The 20907-nt window shown below is 49.7% G+C and overlaps 3 protein-coding genes across 3 annotated transcripts; all 3 read right to left on the reverse strand.

Annotated features, from left to right (window-relative positions):
• Positions 1 to 327: 327 nt before the first annotated feature.
• On the reverse strand, positions 328 to 4008 carry CNPY3 (canopy FGF signaling regulator 3). Its single transcript, XM_005533012.2, has 6 exons — positions 3879 to 4008; positions 2028 to 2151; positions 1796 to 1892; positions 1245 to 1367; positions 941 to 1058; positions 328 to 808 (listed from the first exon to the last, which is right to left on the reverse strand). Exons 1-6 carry the CDS (start codon positions 3982 to 3984, stop codon positions 606 to 608), a joined length of 771 nt encoding a protein of 256 aa, XP_005533069.1. The 5' UTR covers positions 3985 to 4008; the 3' UTR covers positions 328 to 605.
• A 532-nt stretch (positions 4009 to 4540) lies between these two features.
• Positions 4541 to 5726, reverse strand: PTCRA (pre T cell antigen receptor alpha). The gene is made up of 4 exons (XM_005533018.1): positions 5675 to 5726; positions 5221 to 5532; positions 4979 to 5014; positions 4541 to 4650 (listed from the first exon to the last, which is right to left on the reverse strand). The coding sequence occupies exons 1-4, from the start codon at positions 5724 to 5726 to the stop codon at positions 4541 to 4543; spliced, it is 510 nt and encodes a 169-aa protein (XP_005533075.1).
• A 481-nt stretch (positions 5727 to 6207) lies between these two features.
• Positions 6208 to 20497, reverse strand: POLR1B (RNA polymerase I subunit B). Its single transcript, XM_005533019.3, has 15 exons — positions 20354 to 20497; positions 20109 to 20276; positions 18120 to 18266; positions 17116 to 17248; positions 15966 to 16102; positions 15272 to 15495; positions 14346 to 14517; positions 13178 to 13349; positions 12092 to 12373; positions 11388 to 11521; positions 10780 to 10950; positions 10036 to 10192; positions 9208 to 9404; positions 8561 to 8814; positions 6208 to 7744 (listed from the first exon to the last, which is right to left on the reverse strand). Exons 1-15 carry the CDS (start codon positions 20495 to 20497, stop codon positions 6865 to 6867), a joined length of 3372 nt encoding a protein of 1123 aa, XP_005533076.3. The 3' UTR covers positions 6208 to 6864.
• Between the last annotated feature and the right edge of the window lie 410 nt (positions 20498 to 20907).

Genomic DNA, 20907 nt, shown 5'->3' on the forward strand with positions numbered 1-20907 from the left:
CGCCGCGCCCCCGCCGCGCCCCGTCCCCGCGCTCCCACCAATCCCCGCCGCGTCCGCCCCCGCGGCCCCACCAATCGCCGCTCGCGCCGCGCCCCTCCCGCCCCCCGCCAGGCCACGCCCCCCGGCCACCGCCCCGCCAATCCGCGCCGCCCGGCAGCGCTCGCGCCGCGCCCCCTCACGGCCCCGACCTTTGCCTCGGCGGGGTCAGGGCCCGGCCCGGCCCGGCCCGCGGGACCCGCCCGCCCCTCACCGGCCTCCCCGGGCCGCAGCAGCGCTGATCCCGCACCCAGCAGCAGCAGAAGCGGGGCCGGCAGTGGCGGCGGCGACTCTGGGGAAAACGTCTTTATTTACAGTCCCGGCGGCGTGCGAGGAGCCGGTGGCGGGGCAGCACTCGCGGCCTCCCAGAGCTGGAGCCCCCGGCAGGGATGTGGCAGGTCTGGGTCCGCGGCTCCGTGACACCTAAGCACGGGATGGCACCCAGGCTGGCAAGGCGGGGCCAGGCGCTCCGGTCTCCCCCGAATCACAAGTCCCTTTTCCTTTGGTACCCATAGGCACAGCGGGGTGAAACCCCGGAGTGGTCGGCCCCGGGGGCAGGGGCTGCGTGCCTACAGCTCATCAGCTGGGCTGTGGGTGAGCGGAGCCTGCTCCTGGACCCCCTCCAGGGCCTCCCCTGTGTCCGGAAGGCTGGCAGCTCCCTCGCGCTCATCCTTCTGTCCCTTTTTCTTCTTCCCGCTCTTTTTTTTGCTCTGCTTCTCCCCAACGCTTGCCAAATCACCCTTCTTGCCAGTCCACTTCTCTGCCAGGCAGCCTAGGGAAAAGAGAAGAGAGGGGCAGAGAGGGCTCTGATGGAGAGGCAGGGCTTCCCATGCTTTAGCAAGGCTCCCCTACCCTCACAAGCGTTCCTGCATTATTTCAGCCCCTGGCAGCAGCCAGGACTTACTTGTGTCCTTTCCTTTTAGCACGTGGTTGGCACAGAGAAACTGGGAGAGGTCCTCTGTCTGGTGGTGCCTGTACCAATCTTCTATCACATCTTCATACTCCTCTACCAGCACATCGCACTACGGCAGAGAGGAGAGCTCAGCTCCAGGCATATGCTGGTGTGTGGCAGGACCAGGGTCAGGCTCCTGCCACAGGTCCTGCCAATATCCTGCTCCCAGCAGCGCACCCCTGGATGCTCTCCCCCCAGCACTCCAGCCTAAAAGGTCAAAGCAGCCACTGAGGGCCAGTCCCATGGGGCAGGGTACCTGCTTTTTGAGGTCAGCCACCTCAGCGGAGGTCTCGTTCCACAGCTCGTAGGGGATGTCCATCACCACCTTGACACCCTTGTGCACCAGATTGTGCAGGGTCTCGAACGTCTCTGACATGCCCTAAGGGAGGGAGCAGCACTGCCTGGTGAGGTGGTGCTCCTCCTGCAGGGCTCCCACTCTGCAGGAGTGACACGGTTGACTCCCCGTGTCAACCACAACCCCGCTCAGCCGTGCAGGAATGTGCAAGCCAGATCCCTTGGACATCAGCGTTACCAGAGGGGAGTTCAAGTGGCAGCTAGTCCCCATCTGCAAACCTGGTCCCAAAGCCAAGAGGAAGAAAGCCCCTGGTTCCCTCCATGCAGGCAGGAGCCTGCCCACTGCCACCAAAGACAGCACCCTACATCTGACTTGGGGGGCAGCGTGGTCTCGCATGCCAGGCACTAGAAGGGGATCCAGAGGATGGGAAGAATGAACCTGGTTTGGCACTCTGGCAGTGAAGGGATGGGTGAGGCATATTTGGGAGCAGGAACTGAAGGAACAGCTGTCACCTTTGCGAATCTGTTACTGCCGCTCCTCTCCTTGTGCAGGTTGTAATCCAACAGCCTCTTGCAGATGTTCTCTGTCACCTCAATTAACCGGATGTCCCTGCATGGAGAGGAGGAATGGCTCAGGCTTGGCGTGGGCCTCCAGCAACAGCTAAGGCACAGGGTGAGCCTCCCAAAGCCTCCAGCTCTGGAGGCAGCGACAGCAACAGGAGACTCCCATCCCACTCCCACTTACGACTGTGTGTACTTGACAGCAGAGCCCTTCCCATCCAGGAAGCCGTACTTGGTGTCGATCACCTCCTTGGTCTTGCCAGTCTCCTCGAAGGCGGATTTCAGCTCCACGGCTACATACTTGCACACTGTGGGAAGGAGAGAGCACAAATGGTTTAGGGGGTGTCACTGTTCTGACAGGCAGCGTGACCAGAGCACCTGGGACAGCAGCAAGAACCAGCCCCAGGAACTGGGCACACCAAAGCTGCTGTGAGCACAAAACACATCTTGGCCATCCAAAGAAATAACCTGGAATGGCTCAGCTGCTTCCACTGGAGAACGCTTGAAGCAGGAGCACCCAAACCAATGCTTCAGTGTAAACCAGCTGCTGGTACAGCTGGGAAGTCACATAGGCTCAGTTCTGCCTGCAGCTTTCCCCCTAAAAACCTCTATTTCCCTGCCACTTCTCCCTTTTAGAAGAGCATGGCATCTTTTTGCAATGCAAGTCCCAGTGTGGCTGAGCTTCTCCTCGTGATGACAGCACGTTCCACCTGGTACTGGTTCTGTGCTCTCACTGCTCTGGGGACACTGGGGCTGTGCTGGGGACTGAGCAGCTGGCAGGGCTCGGTGGCCTGGGTGACAGGACAAGGTGCTGGCTGTGAGCTCCAGCAACACAACCTGGGGCTCTGCCTGCAGCAGAGACCATATCATCAACAGATTTAGAACACAGTGTGTGGTTATTTTTATAAAACTAAAAAAAAAAAGCTTTATTTCTTCTCTAAAAAGAGCCCAACACAGCTATAGAAACAGACAGCAGGAGAAATATCTCAGGGGTTTACAAGTGGGAATGGGGAGGAATGGAAGCCAGGCATGGTGTGGCCATTCCTGCCCCAAAGATGGGATCTCAGGAGACTGGAGAAAGCTTTGTCCAGTGCTGTGGGGTCCTGTTTGTCAGGAGCCACCTCTTCTTCGAGCTCCGCTTTCAGAGAAGGACCAAACTCCAGCAGGAAATGGTTTGACAGCAATGAGCCACTGTCTTCTCCCAGGCAATTATGTGAGTTGAGAGATGACCCAGGCAGGAAAAGAGCAAGGTGGCTTCTCCAGAGCTCCTGCACGTGTGTTGATAAGCCCTGTGCACACCTCCTGCATGGTCCTTTCTCTGCTGGCATCAGGGGCTGGAGAAGATTGTGGCCATTTCTCAGGTGAGATGATCGTTCCTTCCCGCAGCCTCTTGGAACTCGGGCCTCAAGGATGTCCCCCTCCACACCACACCTGCTGCTGGTGTGCTGCACCACACACATGCCAGGAGTGCTCACTGCTGAGTCCAGTTATCCAGATGCTTCCTGCAGCTTTTGCTGTGCACTGACACAGATTCCAAGCCCAAGCAGGAAGAAGAGCAGAGTGTGGTCAGTGTTCGCGCTGATGCTTCTCTGAGGCTACGCTGATGCCACAGCAGAACTCGGACATCAGCATCCCCAGAGCTGCTTCCCCAGCAGGGAAAGCTTTGTAAAGAACTCCCTATTTATTTTTTAAAAATTTTCTCTTTGCTGTCCAGCTCCACGTGCGCTTGCACAGCAAAGACAGAGGAAACCGCATCAGGCAGCAAATGTCCGTCATGATCTACACTGGATTGCCTGTGAACCAAAGGGATACTCAGATTGGAGGCATCACGGAGACCGAACTGTAAGTAGCACACGCGACCAGTCCCAGTTACGAACCGGCAGGCGATCAAGTGACTGCCGGGAACAGCGGTGCCCGCGGGCAGGAGGCGGGCAGAGGGGCAGCCCGCGGGGGCGCAGCCCCGCACCAGCGACCTCCGGCCCGAGCAGACAGCAGGCGGCGGCCGATCACCCCGGTCCCCCGAGGCCCCGCTTACCCTCGCACTTGCTGGGCAGTCGCACCCAGTCCGAGTCGTCGCCCCCCGCCAGCGCCGCCGCCATCAGCAGCATCAGCAACGCTGCCCCCGCCGCCGCCGCCGCCATGACTCCGCTTCCGGGGCGCGCTCCCGCCCCGCCACGCCCGGTTACCATGGCGATCCCGCCGCATCGGCCAATGCCGGAGGCGCGCGTGACCCGCGTGACCAATCCCCGCCGGCCGCCGCCAGCCAATCCCAGCGGCGCGCGGCCCCCGTAGCACCGCCCCCGGGCGGTCCCGCCGGGCGCCCACGTGGGAAGGGGCGCGCACGTGGCAGCGGCCGCCGCTCGGGGTACCCACAGAACCTTCCGGGGCCCTTCCCTACCTCTGAAATTCCGGAAACTTTCCCCCCCAGGTACCTTGTGGCCCCTTCCCTCTGATTAATTTGTGGTCCCTTCCCGTCCTTCAGGTAATTCCGGGGCCCTGCCACCCACATAAATGTGTCAGCCCTTCTTTCTTGTCCACTCAAGCCAAGATTCCCATCCTGCACCTCCCCCGGACAACACTGGGTCTCCTCCCTCCTCCATTTGAGGGTCCTCTCTCCACTCTCCAGAATATTTCTAGTGACTTCCGCACCCCTACACCAAACCAGGGGGACTTACCCTTGGGCAACTGCCCGTACTCTCAGCTCTGGGCGAGGAGGATGGAGGTGAGGACAGCATCAGAGAGCAAGACCTTCAGCAACACCACACGGACAGCCATAAGCAGGGCTGCCAAGGCAGGGGCCGGTGACACTGCAATGGAAGGGTGAGGTGATGCCTGCCACAGACACCCCACTGCCCCCACATTCTCTCCAGGCCTGCCATGGGGCCACGTTTGGGCAGACTTGGAATCCTGACACATCCCAGAGACACCTCATGTCACCCTCATGCTGTCCCTGAGGGCAGGCTAGCTCTGACCCAGTTTCCCCATTCTTCCCAGCAAGGTGAAGCCACCCTCCCTCTTCCCGAGTCCCACAACACCGTGGAGAAAACCCATCCCAACCACCACACAGTCCCAGCCAAGCCACTGGCCAGGGCTTTCTCTCCAGACATTCCCACCAGGCAGGGGCCAGAGACTCACCAGCTGTGCTACACAGCTCTGCCGCCTCCTCATTGCCTGTGGGATAAAAGAGCAGCTGGGGAGGCACTGGCAGCCCAGCACCAGGTGTGTGGCAGTGCTGGCCACAAACCCCTTCCTGTGATCGAGACAGCAACGTTTGCCCCTAGGGCCTCACACCTGCTCCCTGCTGGCCCCAGAGGCCCTGCCAACCTCCCTCCTCGGGGGCACCAGTGCACACACCAGGCTGGGCAGCAGGGTCATACCCGTGATGCGGATGGGGCTGGAGCTGTGGGATGGAGAGGTCCTGTTGGCCCCCACATGGCAGGCAAGTTCCCTCTCGCGCGGGGCGTCACTGGAAAGGAGGGAGACGGAGCAGACGGTGCCACCATCCTCCTGGGAGGCCCCATAGGCAAAGGACTGCAGAATGCTGCCGTTCCCACCGGAGATCCAGACAGCATGGCCAGAGCTGGGGGCCAGGTCGCTCACCACGCACACGACCAGCTGCCGGCGCTGCCCAGCCAGCACCATGCTCAATGGCCGTGTCAGCGTAGGCAGTGGCACAGCTGCCCTGCCAACTGAGGGAGACAGCTTAGGGCCACTGCTTCCCTCACACATCCCACCCAGCACGGCCGCCACCTCGGCAGAGCTCAGCCTTTGCATCCAGACTGGATGGCACCCGGCTTTTCCACCTCCTGGGTCTGCCCTGGGGGTACTCACGGGGCAGGAGCGGGAGCAGAACGGCAGCCAGCAGCACTTGGAGCAGCTCCATGGCAGCTGCAGCGGGTGGGGCTGCCAAGGCTCAGCCCCCAGCCGCAGCTCCAGCTGCGCCGCCCACCGCCGGGTCTGCGGAGCCGGGGCTGGCGCGGCGCTCCCCCGCCGCTGGTTCGGCTCCGCTCCGCCCCGCCGGGGTCGCTGCTCCTTCCCGGTCGCACCACAGAGCGAGTCCCGGCCTGAGGGTGCCGGCCCCTCCGCGCCTCGCCCCCGGGGACACCCCCAGAGCCTCCCGCCCGCCAAGCCCCGGGAGCACCCCCGCCCCAGCACGGCGCTGCCGGCAGGGGAAGAAGAAACTACACAAGAACTCTGGGCACGCAGGGTACGGCTGCCCCCGGGGCACACGCTCTGCCCCGCGGTCGATGGGGCGGGCAGAGGGGAACGGAGGACGCCTGGGAAAGAGCGGGGTGGTAGCTGCTGTGGACTTAGGGAGAGGACAAACTCCAGTCCTACAATATCCATGCTGCACATTCACGAGCCAGACTGGAAATGTCTCTGCTTTATTCTTCTTCAGCCAAATGCACCAAAACAAACCCCAAACCCCAGCACCACTCAGCTTGGTGACACTGAACACTTCCAGGACACACCTGGCAGAAGAACCTTGGTTACTTGCAGTCAAGGCTGTGGCTTCACACAGCAGAACTTTGTGCCACCTTCTTTATGACTCATGGCACATGTATTGAACAAAACATGTACAGTAACTTTAACATGAACACATTGTTAAGGCATACGGTTTTCAAATACTTTTCCTGAAAAAAAACAACCAAAAATATTTTTTGTAATTTCCAGCATTCACTTCATGATGTTTTATGACCTCTTCAAACCTAGTTTCAGCCTGCACTCAAAGAACCCCATCACTCTCAACCCAGGAGCTTGGGTGGAGCAGCAATATTGCATGATTTTCATACATTCATTCACTCAGTAGCTGGTGATCCTTTAGATAGTCCAAACAAACCAACAGAGACATCTTTCATTGCCCTACAGCTTGGCAACCACCCTGTCACAATACAAACATCAAATTAATCTTGAATTCTTTTGAAGAACCCGAGAACTGATTTAATACCTGAAACTCAGGGACAAGGACAAGACTTGATACATGCCTCCTCCCTCCAACTATCACCCTGCCAAGGACCAAGCTACTCCACATTGAGCTTTGTTTTTATGTTCATGGCTGCCAGCTCAGCCACAAAGTAGCGGAAGACATGGGGCACAGGGACAACCTCGATGGTGTCCACCTGGCTGCAGAGGGAGCAGGAATACCTCCTGCTGCTGGTCACAGAGGATTGGGACAGTTTCTCCAGCACAGGGGATGTCAGGCTGCCACAGCTTGTGCACACATAGGCTACGGAGCCGTCAGAGCAGTTGAACAGGCGGTCCTGCAGCAGGAAGGACGTGCCATGGGCCAGCAGAGCATCCCGCTCCATCTCGCCAAAGCGGATCCCACCTTCCACATTCCTCCCCTTGACAGGCTGGTTGGTGACAGCATCTCGGGGCCCCGTGGTCCTCACCTGGAACTTGTCAGAGACCATGTGGCGCAGGCGCTGGTAGTACACCACACCCACGAAGATCTCTGCTTCCAGCTCCACCCCGCTGATGCCGCTGTACATCTTCTCTGTCCCAAAGAAGTTGTAACCCGCACTCGCTAAAGTCTCACCGAAGTATTTCAGAGCAGACTTCTTCTCGGTGAAGGTGAAGGGAGTGGCATCATAGGAGACCCCATGCAGGGCTGCTGACTTCCCCGCCATGCTCTCAATTAACATCCCAATGGTCATGCGGGAGGGAAAGCCGTGAGGGTTGAAGAGGATGTCTGGAACCATCCCGTTCTCTGTGAAGGGCATGTCCTCGACGGGCCAGAGCTGGCTTAGGATGCCTTTCTGTCCGTGACGGCTGGCAAATTTGTCTCCAACAGTGGGATTTCGGGGAACCCTCACAGTGATGCAAGCCTTCTTGAACTTCCCAGTGCCACGGTCATTGCTGCACAACCTAACGTTGTCCACAATGCCCACTTCTTTACTCCTGTGTAGGAATCATAGCAAAGGTGTCAGGTTTGCTAACAGTTTTTAGTCTTGAAAGGAAAATGAAACAAAAAACCTAAACCTCTTATCAAATGCCTTGGGACAGCTGAGAAACACCACCATTCTTCAAAGTACTACTCAGTAGTGAGGGAACTTGGACTAAGAATCAGGGCAAGGAAGCAATACAAAGGCATCTTCCAAGTGCCATTCAGGTACCACTTTCAGGCAATCAGCTAATGTGCCATCCATGATTTAAAATAAGCATCATTTCAACTTGGTTCATCTGTATCACACTTTGTATCTGATAAACTGCACCCCACTGCCATTTCCATTGTATTAAGGCAGCAGCTCCTTTCCCTACCACCAATAAATTTACACCATACTGATGGGATCCTAAAATAAAGAACCCGATTTCAGTTCTTCAGTAGAGAGGGAAGTTCAAAACAGAAAGGGAAGGCAAAGTGTGAGGTTTGACAAGTGCCTTGTTCAGGGGTGTGCTCCTTCTCCAAATGAGCCCTCAGCCTGACATTCCATGTACCAGGGGTCTGCTGCAGGCTTAACTGTTACCATGTCCACATACAACCAGCACAGGCAAATCACCGAAAAAATATCCTCTTGGGATAAGCCAGCTCTGAAGCACACACTGGCTTAGAGAAAATATGTGATACATGCCTGGGAGTCACCTAAAGCATGAACTTCATGCTTTCTGTGATGCCATGGACACTATTATGTGAGGAGAAAAGGGAACATCTGCAGGGAAAGGGCCAACTGCTCTCCCCACAGGGTGCGCAGGGACAGGAGTGACGGGCTGACTTACGGATAGTACACAGTGAAGGTCTCCCCTGTGTTGAGGTTCATGAAGCTGTAGAAGGGGTCCCCAGGCTGCAGGATAGACCCAACAAAAGGCAGTCCATCAGCATCCAGCTTCTCCCCAGTGTTTGGATCGTTAGGCCTGATGCCAAATACCAAATTATCGCCTGCCCTGCTGGCTTTAAGGGAAAGGTCAATGCTCTCCACCTTGATAACACTTCCATAAGCAAATCCTCTCTGCCAGGAAGATTTATTTACAATCTAAAAAGAAGAAACAAAAACCTATTAAAGACTTGCTGAAAACTTCAAAAAAGAAAATATTTACAAAGGTAAGCATCAGATCAAAATGGGAACATTGTCTTTTTAAAGCCTCCCAGTAAGTCACCATTACAAAAAGCTCAAGCCTTGTGTAACTCCAGTATTTTTCAAAGCTGGAAGGCCACTGCCTTGGACAAATGAAGCTCTGCTCTACTCCCAGCACCTCCAGCATTGCCTACTGTAACAGCACAACCACTGTGCTGCTGAATCTGCCCAAAAAGTGTGAGGACCAGCAGAGATAGAAAGTGTGGGTTTTCAGCTGAATATCACACCTACTCCCATGCCCCCCATCAAATTCCTTCAGAGGACAGTGGGATTTTTCTTCTGGTGGCTTACCATTGCATCTTCCATGTCATAGCCACTGTAGGAGATGACAGCCACGATGGAGTTGGTGCCAACAGGATAGCTGTCCATCCCATAATAGTCATACATGCTGGGCCTCACCAGAGGGCTCTGGGGGGTGTGCAGGTGGTACAGCTTGTTATCCGAGCGATCCTTGTAGTTGTAAACAGGAAACCCCATGGTCTGCTTTCCTGGAGGGAAGGACGGAAACCTGGGATTTATTTCTCTGTGTATCTTTACATCTTTATCTCTGTGTTAAGAAAAAAGCTGGAAATACTTACTAATTTAGAGGGATTATCAATCTTAAACCCCTTGGAATTTAGTAATTACCCTAAGTCTGGCTATAATTTTGCTATGAACCACAATATTCAATTCCTTTCACAGCATTTCATAAGGATTACATCTAATTTTGTTTTCTTTTCTGAAGATTTGTTTTCTTTTCTGAAGTTTCAAAATCTCCACTAAGGATGGTGTGCTGTTTCTGGTTTTGCTTACTTGGGAAGTTTATTTTTGTGTGGTTTTTTGTTTTGTCATTTTTGGGGAGATGTATGTGTGTCTTCTCCCCAGTGTTTCCCAGAGTGAAGCCCATGTTACGTATTTCCAGGCCAAAAAGCATTTGCTTCTGCAGCATCAATATCCTGGCAAGGGAACTGAATTTTGAACAGTCATATTGCTATTTGAAGAAAAGTATAAGAAAGAGGCAGTGTTTTAAGGACACCTTTGTGATAATACTGTCAGAAATTCAATGCATCAGAGGTGTTAATGAAGTGCTAATCCCCTTGTTGCCCAGGGTCTTGCAGCATTGGGTACTACAGCGCTTACCCATCTGGCACTGGTACATGTTCCGTGGACTTTGGTTGTGGTCGGAGAAGGGAATGAGATTGGCCACCACGCTCAGAATACTGTGAGGGAAGAGTTCCTGGTGAGTGGTCACTCCAGGCACCACCTCTGACTCCATTGTTGCCACATTCATGAAGATCTGCAAACATCAAATTGGATAATGCTTGTTCACTTCCTTCTTTTAAAGGGAAGGAAAAAACCCAAAGCTGTCTCTGATGGCTTTCTATCCATTCCAGTTTGAGCTGTGATTGTTGTCTGCACTGTAGTGTATTAGCAAACAAATCAGACAGCTGGGAAACCACTATCACAGATTAGCTGCAAGGGAAGAGAGCCTGAAATACAGAACTGCAGTAATGTGTCTCCTTTCTGTCTCCCACTTTAACAGTAAAGTGGATGAGCTCCCCAGCAATCCACTGCTTGGCTGCCCAGGGGCCATTTGGTGAACATCTTGTAGCACAAGATGACATGGTACACACAACACAGCAATCCTTCGCCTCAAGTCTTCACAGAGTTAATAACTGAGGCAAGATTTGAAGACCTTAAAAAGATCTTTACAGTTCAGCTATGATATTTACCAGAAATAGATTTGCAGGAGTGAAAAACCCCATTTTGTCACCTATTCTAGCTCTTCAACACAAGCCTCATCCTCAGCTCCTTTCATAAATATTTTCCAAATCTATTTTTGATGCCAGATACCGCCGCAACATGGGAATATGCAAATCCCACCTGTTCCAGAGTCCCAATCCATTCATTTTTTCCATAGGACAGGTTCCTGACAGGCCGCACCATCCGGCAAGGGTTAGTGAAAATGAACAGCCCAGGATACAAGCTGGGTTTTCCTGTCATTGGGATAAGGACCACTTCTGCCCGTGCAGGAAATCTCTTCTCTTGTGTTATCTGTTGGTGCAAAGAAATAACAATCTAGAAACACAAACCAAGTTTAACTAAACTGCATTCACCTGGTCACACAATGAAAATGTCAACCACAGGTGTAGCCACTAATAAAAAGCTGTGGAGAAGAGTTCTTAGAAATACTTTCAGAAAAACCTCCAACTCCAAAAAAAAGACAGAATATGTCTTATCTTACCTTCTCCAAGCAAAGGTTCTTTCAAAAATTGTAACTTCACAAACCAACACATGAAACATATGAATAAAAAAAAAAAGGTAACACAAAAGCACACTTCAGTACTAATACACAACCAAAAATAACTTACTGGGTCAGATTAAAAAAAAAAAAGAAAGAAATGGATGCCTAAGAAATTCTAAACATTCCTGTTTTTGACCACTGCATGTTGAAGATGTTTAGCTAAGAAACATCTTAGCCAACAACAAACCTTGAAATGGCGGAGGGTTTCTGCAATCTCAGGAGCCAACTCCCTCTCTACCCAGCCCACCATGGAGCCATCCAGCACAACTCTGTAGCACTCTGAGTAAGGCTGGCTTGGAGCTGCATCAATGGGGGTGACACCTGTGGGAAGAGGGGGGTTGATGGAAGGAACAGCCAAAAAAAAGCAAACAAAACACAGAAATTATTTCTGCACTTCTCAGCTGAAACCAAGAAACCTTCTGAGACATCAAAAAATTCTTGGCAAAGCCATAGACAGGTTCAATGGAAAATTAAAAGCATTTACAGCTTAGAATGTCATTCCTCTCCCCATTTTTCTGACTAAAATAAGGATTGTCATTCACAAGTGAACTGCAGTTCAAGTATTTACAATGTTACCGCTTAGTCCAGTTTCTCAGAGCCGTGAGAAATACCTTGTGCAATTCCTTGTCCTTCAGGGAACATGCTCACAACTACAGCACACAGCTGAGAGACACTGACATTGAATTTTACAGGCTGATGTGCCTGTACAAGCAATGTGTTATTAACCACTAAGCAGAAGCCCAGTATGTACAGGTCAAACTTGACTTCACCTTCTCAACTGAGCAGTGTTCTGTGATGCTGTGTGGAGAACCTTTCCCAGTTATGGGGCTGCAGGGCAGGGAGGTAAGAAAGGAGAACACTTCGCTGAACCACCAGGCCAGTGAAACATACCCAGGGAACATAACAAAGGTGGAATGTCTGTCACGGGCACCATCTCGGTGACGATTTCACACAGAGCTGTCATGTGGTTCATCAGCCCACAGGGCTCTCCATCCGGGGTGTCCACGGGGCACAGGAAGCCCCAGGATTCGGGCAGCAGCTTGCGGACAGTCGTGGTTCTCATCTGGGAAAACGCTGCCCCTCTGTGTATGCAGCGGAAGTGGGAGAGGTAGCGGATGAAATTCAGCTTGTCCCCCACCACACAGAGACCACTGTCCTGCAACATGCCCAGCCCTAGGGAACAAAGGTGAGATTTATGTCAGGACCTCATCCAGCTTGAACAAATACAGGATGATGTTACAAGACAGCTTCTTATTTTTCACTGACAACCCCTAAAGATGCTCACATTGGATCCCAACAGGGGAGGTGCACGTGCACAGGCAACTCAGTGACCTGTAAGAGACCTAGAGACTTTAAATTCCAAGCTATTTGTTAAAATCTAGCTTCTTTTACAAACATGTGGATGTAATTGCCAGTGAAGTGACTAAGAATTTGCAGCTGGTATGTTTTACCAAAATTCTGCAGGTTTTTCATCTAATTTGATTTTCTAGTGGGCACTCCATTACAACACTGTCATACTGGACACTTCAGGGAAGCATCAGATAAATCTAAATATACATCAGCAAACCAGTTTCTCTCCATTTAAGCTCATATGACTAAGTGAAGTTCTGATTAAAAAATGCCCCTTCTCTGTCTTACATTGCACCTTCTAGGAAGAAATAACCTTTGGGAAAGCAAATCAAATTATGGTCACTATTTTGGACAATGCTAAATTTAATTTCAATTTTTCATCTGGGCAGAGGCTTTGCTTTCATAACTAACCTGTTCTATACCATGCACAATGCCTATACTTGTGCATAAACCTTGCCTTTTTCCTTAACAATCCCTTTCTTCAAACCCCTTTTAGCAATTCAGTTACAGCGTACAAAGCCTGCCTACAAGCGGTTGTTTCCAGTTAAGAGCTCAATTTTACATTGTTTCTCATTCTGTTTTACAGAAAAAAAGGAAAAAAAAGGCATCTTAAGCCTGCAGATTTACCTGTTTTAGACCGCAGGTTACCAGTTGCAAGCAGATACTCAAATGGCTTGGTGAAGTCTGGTGCCATGCCAAATGCCTTCACCAGGCTGTCTGTATTTAGGTTGATATTTGCCTTTTCCGCTTTTTTCTCCAAAACAAACCTAACAGATTGCAGCCAGGTTTCAAGCCTCTCCTACGGTTTAAAAGTGAGAGATTTAAAATTAAGACAGGACAGGAAAAGCTTGAATTAGAACATCAGTTCTAATATAGCACATCAGCTGCACATGCTACAGAGCTCCTCTAAAATTAGCAAGATGGACACCTTTTAATGAACTGACAGTTTTCCAGACTTATTTCCAACACTGGCTTCATTCTATCAAGATGTTGATGGTATATGTCAACACAGAACTAAAAGGAAAACACCCACCCAACAGCTTGGCAATCACTTCCACCCAGAATGGTGATGAATCTGGCAAATTAAGTACAATAATAAAATTTCATAAAGAACAGACAAAACCCAAATCAGAAATTGTACCCAATCTGACCACAAGGATAACTCTGCATACAGTGTACACTGTGTCTACTGTATGCTTTAGACTATTGAGGATCTTAGGATTAAAAAAAAAAAGGGCTGTTAACTCAGTCCCCTGCTGATCTGACAGCAAGGGCTAGACAGGAAAGCAACTTTTTCTAGTTCCTGGTAGCTGTTCTATATAGCACTAAAATGCTTCCCCAAGTTCACTTTAAAGCCACTCAAGTAGCAGGGAGTTTTTTACAGTCTTTCAACAAAACAATGCTAAAGAAAATTCTGGCTAAATGGAAAAAGAAAGATTAAAGAATTATGTAATAACACAGGGAAGTATCTTATTTGGGGATGAGAACTACTATTCCACAGTGAATTTCATGGGACACGACTACTCTCTTCCCAGCATCCTAAAGTGACATATCCCTATAAATTGAATTGGAATATATTAGTATTATACTAATATTATATATATACATAATACTAATATATATATTAGTATAATACATATATTATACTAATATAATATAATATATATATTACTAATATATACTATATACTATTAATATTACTATATTAGTAGTAAGTTACCTGTTTAAGTAAAAAGCATGTTTTTAACTTTCTGATCTGTAAAATATTTTAAAGATGTGGGAGCCATGACCTCACCTTTAAGAACATAAGGAAAAGCTGTCCTGGGGTAAGCACCTCATGATTCATGAGACTGTCTGGATTATCCTCCATGCACTCTCCTTTGGCAAAAGTATAGAGCTTCTGGGTCATCATACAGAGCAGGTAGAACTTCTCAGTTCTATTGGTCAGGTGAATGCAGATACAATTGCTGAAGGAAGAGAAAGAAGGAGGACAACCACCATGATCTCTTCATGCTAGATTCATGTCCTTCAAGTTTCTCCTAAATAATTGTAAACCATTTTTTAAAATAAAAAAGCCTAAACAACAAGGCTTAAGGCAAGATAAACAATGCAAGTAGATGTAAACTACAAAATATTTCTGTTAGCACTATCAGTGTCCTGCCACAGAAACTCCAAATCTCCACTGTTATCAAGCCATGTATGGAAAACTGTGAGCTGAGCAACAGCCTAGCACAAAGAAAAAAGGAAAACCATACCTAATTCCTAAAGCTGGAGGAAGAGCAAACACCTACCTTACCAGAAAAATGAATTTTTTAGTTGAATGCCTGCTACACTGACAGTCTTAAAGCAAATTCTTCCTCTGCTTTCTAACTTATTTAATGAAAGAAGAATTTAAAACATTTCTTTTCTGCTTTTTTAACAGATAAAAAAGTTATTCAGAATTGACAGAGATTGTGTGAAACTGGCAGTAAACTACAGTATTTCTGTTCAACAAATGTATCCTCAAGCAGTCACAGAGATAGCTTTAACCTTGTCTTCCTCAACCTTTGTGTTTTTCATGAATGACATCACAAAAATTCCATTTAAATAAAAACTGTCACCCTCTTGTGAAACTATTTTGGGAATACTTGTGTCAAACCATTAGAATACACATAATCATAATACTCTCACATAGGCCTATAAATTCAACACAATGACACTGGATCACATCCACATACAGACCTCAGAATGAAATCTGCAGCCTGTTCATTGCTGTACCACTCAGGCAGGTTGAGTTTCACTCTGAAGCTCTTTCCCAGGTAATCCAAGACGTTTTGCTGTGTCAAACAGCCGGCATCCACCACTGCTCTCATCATCTCAGTAACACAGTTCACATAAAAGGTGTCATCTTCCCTTCCTTTCACCAACTCTTCAAAAATCTGGTAGTCTGGGAAATTAACTAATGCCTGAGAGACAGAAGTTTATCAGAACAGAAAAATAAGGTTGTAACAACATCTGTCTACAAAATACAACTAAAGAACTAAGGCACCCCATGATTTAGGTTTTCAGTGCTCTAGAAATGCCTTTCCACAATGAAAACTGCAAAATGCCGTGGGGTTGAGATGCTTAGAGAGTAATCCAGGGGATATTCATACACTGATAATGATCTCCATTCAGACCATTCATTAGAAAAAAACCCACAAAACCATGAGGGTGTGACTCTCCTCTCATCTCTTGTCCCTGCAGTAACTTTCTCTGCTGCAGACTGTTTGACTGCAGTGTTACACAGTTAGGATCACCTTTCTCCAATCAGAATAGGAAGGCTGACTGAAAATACTCCAAGTGGTATTAGCTTCTTCTCATTATTTAAAATAAAAATGCTTTGCAGAACTTCTGTATTTATTCAATATAGAAACCAGAAGCATTCACTGCTTACCTTCAGAGCAAATCCCAAGGGGAGGAAGAACAACTCTTTGCGAAAAATGAAATTCACCATGACACAGCCATTTTCCAAGTAGTGAAGGTTCATATTTATTGCAGTATGCTCATCCTTGACACAGTGCATCACCACCCCTGCAAATATCACAACATCAGCATAAGCTGCACTAAACCAAGTGGATGCATCACTGGGTCATGCCCAAAGGGGTGTGAGACAATTCATGAGAGAAATGTTGGTACTTGATGGCTGAGAATACCAGGCAGATCGCTCACAACAGTGTCAGTTTCAAATAAACACACCAGCTCAACTCAGCCCTTAGCTAAAGAGGGCTGTGCCTCAAGACAGCCAGCACATTTGCTTGGAAGATGCAGAAAGTTCTTAAGGAAAGCCCCAGCCTCAGTTATCCTGTTTGTAACCTTCAGTTGTAGGACATAGTAACACACAAGTATAGTTCCTAATTCCACTCTTATCTCTGTGTTTGGGTGGCAGTGCTGCAGCAGTGTTTCCTGGTCCTGTTCCATGCTATCCACTGCAGGACAAAGACAAATAAAACAAAAAAGGACCATCTAATCTGGCACTGCCTTGAAATAAACTAGTGTGGAACTACAGTGTGTGCTCAAGCACCATGGTCCAGGCAAATCAGCAACTAGCAACACCCGAGTTTAAAATGCTATTTAACATTTTCTGGCTTAATTAAATTTTAAACTGGTTTTGCTGACTATAAACGACAAAGGGAAGGTGCAGCCATGCACCATAATTTTACTCTGCTTCATGGATATTAAATCTGCCTCCATGAAGTATTGACAACATCAGTGAAATGAGTTCAGTGGATTACACTGACTTGTACTGAACGTGGGGTTTTAGTTACACTGTCCACAGAACAAAAGGTGACAAGTACTGCAAAGCCTGGAATAAAATCTCCTCACTCCCCACGAATAGCTCAGACAGCTCCCACAAGGCAAGTTCCTGCTTCTCGCTTGTTCCACCATGGTGGTGTGTTTACCCTTTATTCGTATGTGCAGAAAAAAATATTAACATTACACAAGAACTGTAACAAAACAAACTACCAAAATTCAGCCACAGATGGTCACTCCTGTTTGTCCTCCAGCAGTTGTTAGTAGGATGCTGCAGAAACTGCTGAGCTTACCATACTCTGTGAAACCAGGGCCTCTGTTTTTCCACTTGTGTCTTGTCATCGCAAGCGGGAAGTTTCGCCTGGGCATAATCAGCATCCTGATTACTTTTTCTAATCCATTGATTATAAAGTAGCCTCCCATTTCCTGGCAGGAGAAGAAAAATAATTTTAATATACTTAGAAACTCAGAACCGGCATTGTGAGTAAAAGAAAAAAATGCCTGCATTATACATGAAAACCAAACATTTAATGGGAAATAGCAAGACATGATTCAGCACTGCTTTTGGAAAGGCTGCACTCCTTAGCAGGGACTTAGGAAGTCTAAACGTAGCAGAGTGCAAGGAAAAGGATGCATGCTCCACAACTTAAGAGAAAGAAAAAACCTTTGTGATCAGTGAAGCATCTCTGAAGAGCTGACATTAACTTTTTAAAGCATGCACTCTGAAGTTGTCATTTTGAGTTTATAAACCAGAAGGATTTTCAGAGCAAAAGATCTTTGTCTGGTCACATACAAACTTACTTTTCTGATTTTCTTTTGTAGTTTGCTCTCTCTTTTTCTGTGAGTTCAAAATGCAGCACTAAATAATTCTGTTTTCAAATACAGACAGCTAACATGCTACGGGGGAGACAGGGAAAAAGCTGCAGAAGACAATTAGGAATGGAAATGTCTCTTTCAGGGCCTGTTCTCCAAATCTTTCTCTCTGCAGAGTCCCCTTCACAGCACTCTCAGCTGCTGTGTAGCAGTCGAGAGGTTCTGTACCAAAACTGTAGGTACTGACACTAAGCAGATCGCTCAGTTCAACAACAGCCACAGCTGCAAACTTCTCAAGCTACTTTATCAAGCCCCCAAAAAGTATCTGCTTTCAAGAGAAAATGGGAAGTCAAACTTGATACAAAATATAAAAGTTGAAGCCACTTGAAACAAAATATAAATGTTCAAGCCCACAAAGAGAAGTTGACCGGAGGGACTGCTCAGGTAAAACACAGACTTCCCTGACCCTCAAAATCCCCGTTACCTCTTCCTCCTCATGGTGCTGCATAAGGTCTTGTGGAGAAAAACCACAGAGGTTGCACAATTTGGACTTCACCATGATTGGAATATACCCTAATGGCTGTTTGATAGTCCCTTGTGGCATGTCATTCACTGACCAGCTGATGTCGGCCTAAAACGATACAACACCAACAGTAAGCAAGTTAAGTTGCTCTTTTATTATTTCCTGCTATATTACCTATACCTTTCTTACAACCACAAGCAGTTGAACAGACTTGTATCACCATAAAATGGTAGTAATAATAAAAAGAGACAGTAGATACATGCATAAAGATTACACTCTGGGGAACAGTCATCGTGGGTTTACAGAAGAAAATCATACAAGTCTAGAGTCAGGTAAAGAAGCTGCTGTGTGAGCCAACAGGGTTGGTCTGGCCTCCTTTGTCTTTCACACCCTTCAACAGAGCAGCCTAAATAAAAAAAGGCAGCCACAGGATAGGAAAGGAAACGTCACGAGGTAACACTTAGAAGCAGAAGAAGAGAGCAAGTGTTCAGTGAAAAGACATCTACACTACAGGCCTGACAAAATCTTTCCTTTCTTCATTTAGCATGCTCATGAGTAATCTGAAAAGCAAAAAAGAAAAGCATGCAGGAAAGAAAATTTATTAATAAGTTCTGGCAGTGGGTCAGCAGGAAGACTGTAGGAGCAAACAATCCTAACTTTTCGTGCAGAATGATGGGCTTTGAAAGAGCTGCTGTCCTGCAGGGAAGAAACATTGGCACTGCAACACAAGAACAGGGGTTCAACACCTGGCAGCAGCTAAAAGGAGTAAACTGAGTCTCAGAAATTACTGGAAAAGGGAAGTTAAATGCTACTGTGCTCCTTTAAATCGATGGGGTAGCCTTACACAGCGACTGCTGCAGTCTGTTCTACACCTGAAGTGATGATTAAGGGTCTACAGCTGCTCAGCAGAATGGGGGTCACATCTTACCCTGAGGGAGGGATATGGAGCTAAAGGAACACGGTGGAAACAGGGAATGATTACTGTTTTCAGCTGTGCATGGGCAAGGATGGAGAGAGGTTAACCTGTCCCAGCACAAGGCACTGCCTTCTCACACAAGGCACAGCAAACTGTTCTAACTGCTCCAAGAATTCAAAAAATACTTAAACATACAGACAATGGGGGAAAAAAAAAAAAGAGACAGGAAATAGTTCAGGTAAGAAAAATAAAATCAGCTCTAGCTCAGGAAAATCTAAAGTCGATTGGGAATACAGCTATGAACAACCTGCACTGCCCCACTTATATTTTCAGATAAGGTACTGCACTTAGAGCAGCTTTTATCATAGTAAGATGTACAGCTTCAGAGAAATAATAAATAATAAAAAAAAAACCAACAAAAAAGAGAACAAGCGAAAACCTGAAATTCCAAGCAAGCATTCCCTTGCACCAGGTGCCTCACATAAACAATCAGCTCGGACATAACTACACCATTTTAATAGAAAACAGCAATGTGCAATCCTTTCACACTGCAAAGGAAAATACTTGCTGGGGATGCTTCCTCTCTAGGCAAATTTCAAAGCACGTCAGGAAAACCAGGAACCTATGAACAGGAGAGATTTATAAACTTCCGTATGGCAGCAACGCTGCTTTTGAAACCTGGATTCCTGCAGAAACAAGATTTGGATGATGCCGCTCTCTGGGATGACACGGGTCTCCATCCAAGGTCTTACAAGCTGGCTGGCTGCTTGCAGGGAGAGAAACGTGACACGGGAAAGAAGGGCAGCTGGTCCGGGACCACTGACAAGCTTGATGTGCGGGAAAAAACAGCGAGGCCACTTATCACCAATACCCCAGAGCCCACGCGGGGCAGCGCTCCCTGAACACCCCGTGAGACCGGTGAGCCGGGAAGGGGCCTTTAACCACAGCACAGGGTCGGGACAGGGACAGGCGTGAGCGGAGCCCGGCCGGGACAGGGACAGGCGAGTGCGGGGCGGAGGGGCGCTGGCACTTACGGTGATCCTGCCGCGGTAGGTGCTGCGGAGCCCGCGGCACTCAGCCGGGAACACCCTCCTCTCCTGGCACACCGTCCCGGCCGGCACGGCGGGAGGGGCGATGGACACCCCGACCAGCACCAGCGCCAGCCGCTTGTCTTTCAGCGCGAACTCCACCGGGGGCACATCCTGCAATGGCACCGGGTTAGCGCGGCGGGGACGGGGGACGGCCCAGCCCCGCGGCCCCCGCTCGGCGCCCCCCGCACCTGCACGGCGCGATAGACGCCCTCGCTGACGGCGTAGTTGGAGGACCCGATGGGGGCGGCGGGGAGGCGGCGCGGGGTCGCCCCACGCCGCGGCGGCCGCAGGCGGTGCGGGTCCGGGCGCGGCTCCGTCCCGGTGCCCGCCATGGCGCGCGCTCCTCCTCACGGGAAGCGCCGCGCGGGGACCGCCGCGTGCGGGGCTCGCGCCGCCTCCCGCGCGTGCGCTCCGCACCCAGCCCCGCCCCTCCCGGGGCGCGCCCATCCCGCGGCCACTCCTGTCCCCAAATCCCGCCCCGCGCCCACCCTGCAGCTCCGGCCCCCCGAGCTGCGCCCCCCCCGACTGGCACTGCCAGCTCCCCGGCACCCTGTGCATCCGTGTCACCCGTGTCCCTCCCCCCGCCCAGCCACGTGCGCCCCTGGAACAGGAGCCTGGATATCCAGCCATCCCCATCACTCTCTGCTACTTCCGCACGCCTGGAATCCCGAGCAACCCCGCCATTCCCCAGCTCCCACCGCTGCCGGGACAGCCCAGGGGGTGACGCCAGTTCCCGGGACCC

This window comes from Pseudopodoces humilis, chromosome 3, assembly GCF_049639895.1.
Source record: "Pseudopodoces humilis isolate 2021_Gansu_Grassland_sample_001 chromosome 3, ASM4963989v1, whole genome shotgun sequence".
NCBI classification, from domain to species: domain Eukaryota; kingdom Metazoa; phylum Chordata; class Aves; order Passeriformes; family Paridae; genus Pseudopodoces; species Pseudopodoces humilis.

Coding starts and splice junctions, on each gene's coding strand:
- CNPY3 (XM_005533012.2), bottom strand. CDS start 3,984: ATGGCGGCGGCGGCGGCGGGGGCAGCGTTGCTGATGCTGCTGATGGCG. Junction 1,893..2,027: donor GCTGTCAAGTACACACAGTC/GTAAGTGGGAGT, acceptor CTCTCCATGCAG/GGACATCCGGTTAATTGAGG. Junction 1,368..1,795: donor GCAGTAACAGATTCGCAAAG/GTGACAGCTGTT, acceptor TCCCTCCCTTAG/GGCATGTCAGAGACGTTCGA.
- PTCRA (XM_005533018.1), bottom strand. CDS start 5,726: ATGGAGCTGCTCCAAGTGCTGCTGGCTGCCGTTCTGCTCCCGCTCCTG. Junction 5,533..5,674: donor TCTGCTCCCGCTCCTGCCCC/GTGAGTACCCCC, acceptor TGTCTCCCTCAG/TTGGCAGGGCAGCTGTGCCA. Junction 5,015..5,220: donor CAGCCCCATCCGCATCACGG/GTATGACCCTGC, acceptor TTTATCCCACAG/GCAATGAGGAGGCGGCAGAG.
- POLR1B (XM_005533019.3), bottom strand. CDS start 20,497: ATGGCGGGCACCGGGACGGAGCCGCGCCCGGACCCGCACCGCCTGCGG. Junction 17,249..18,119: donor AGCACCATGAGGAGGAAGAG/GTAACGGGGATT, acceptor TTCTCCTGCCAG/GAAATGGGAGGCTACTTTAT. Junction 10,951..11,387: donor AAACCCTCCGCCATTTCAAG/GTTTGTTGTTGG, acceptor TTGCACCAACAG/ATAACACAAGAGAAGAGATT.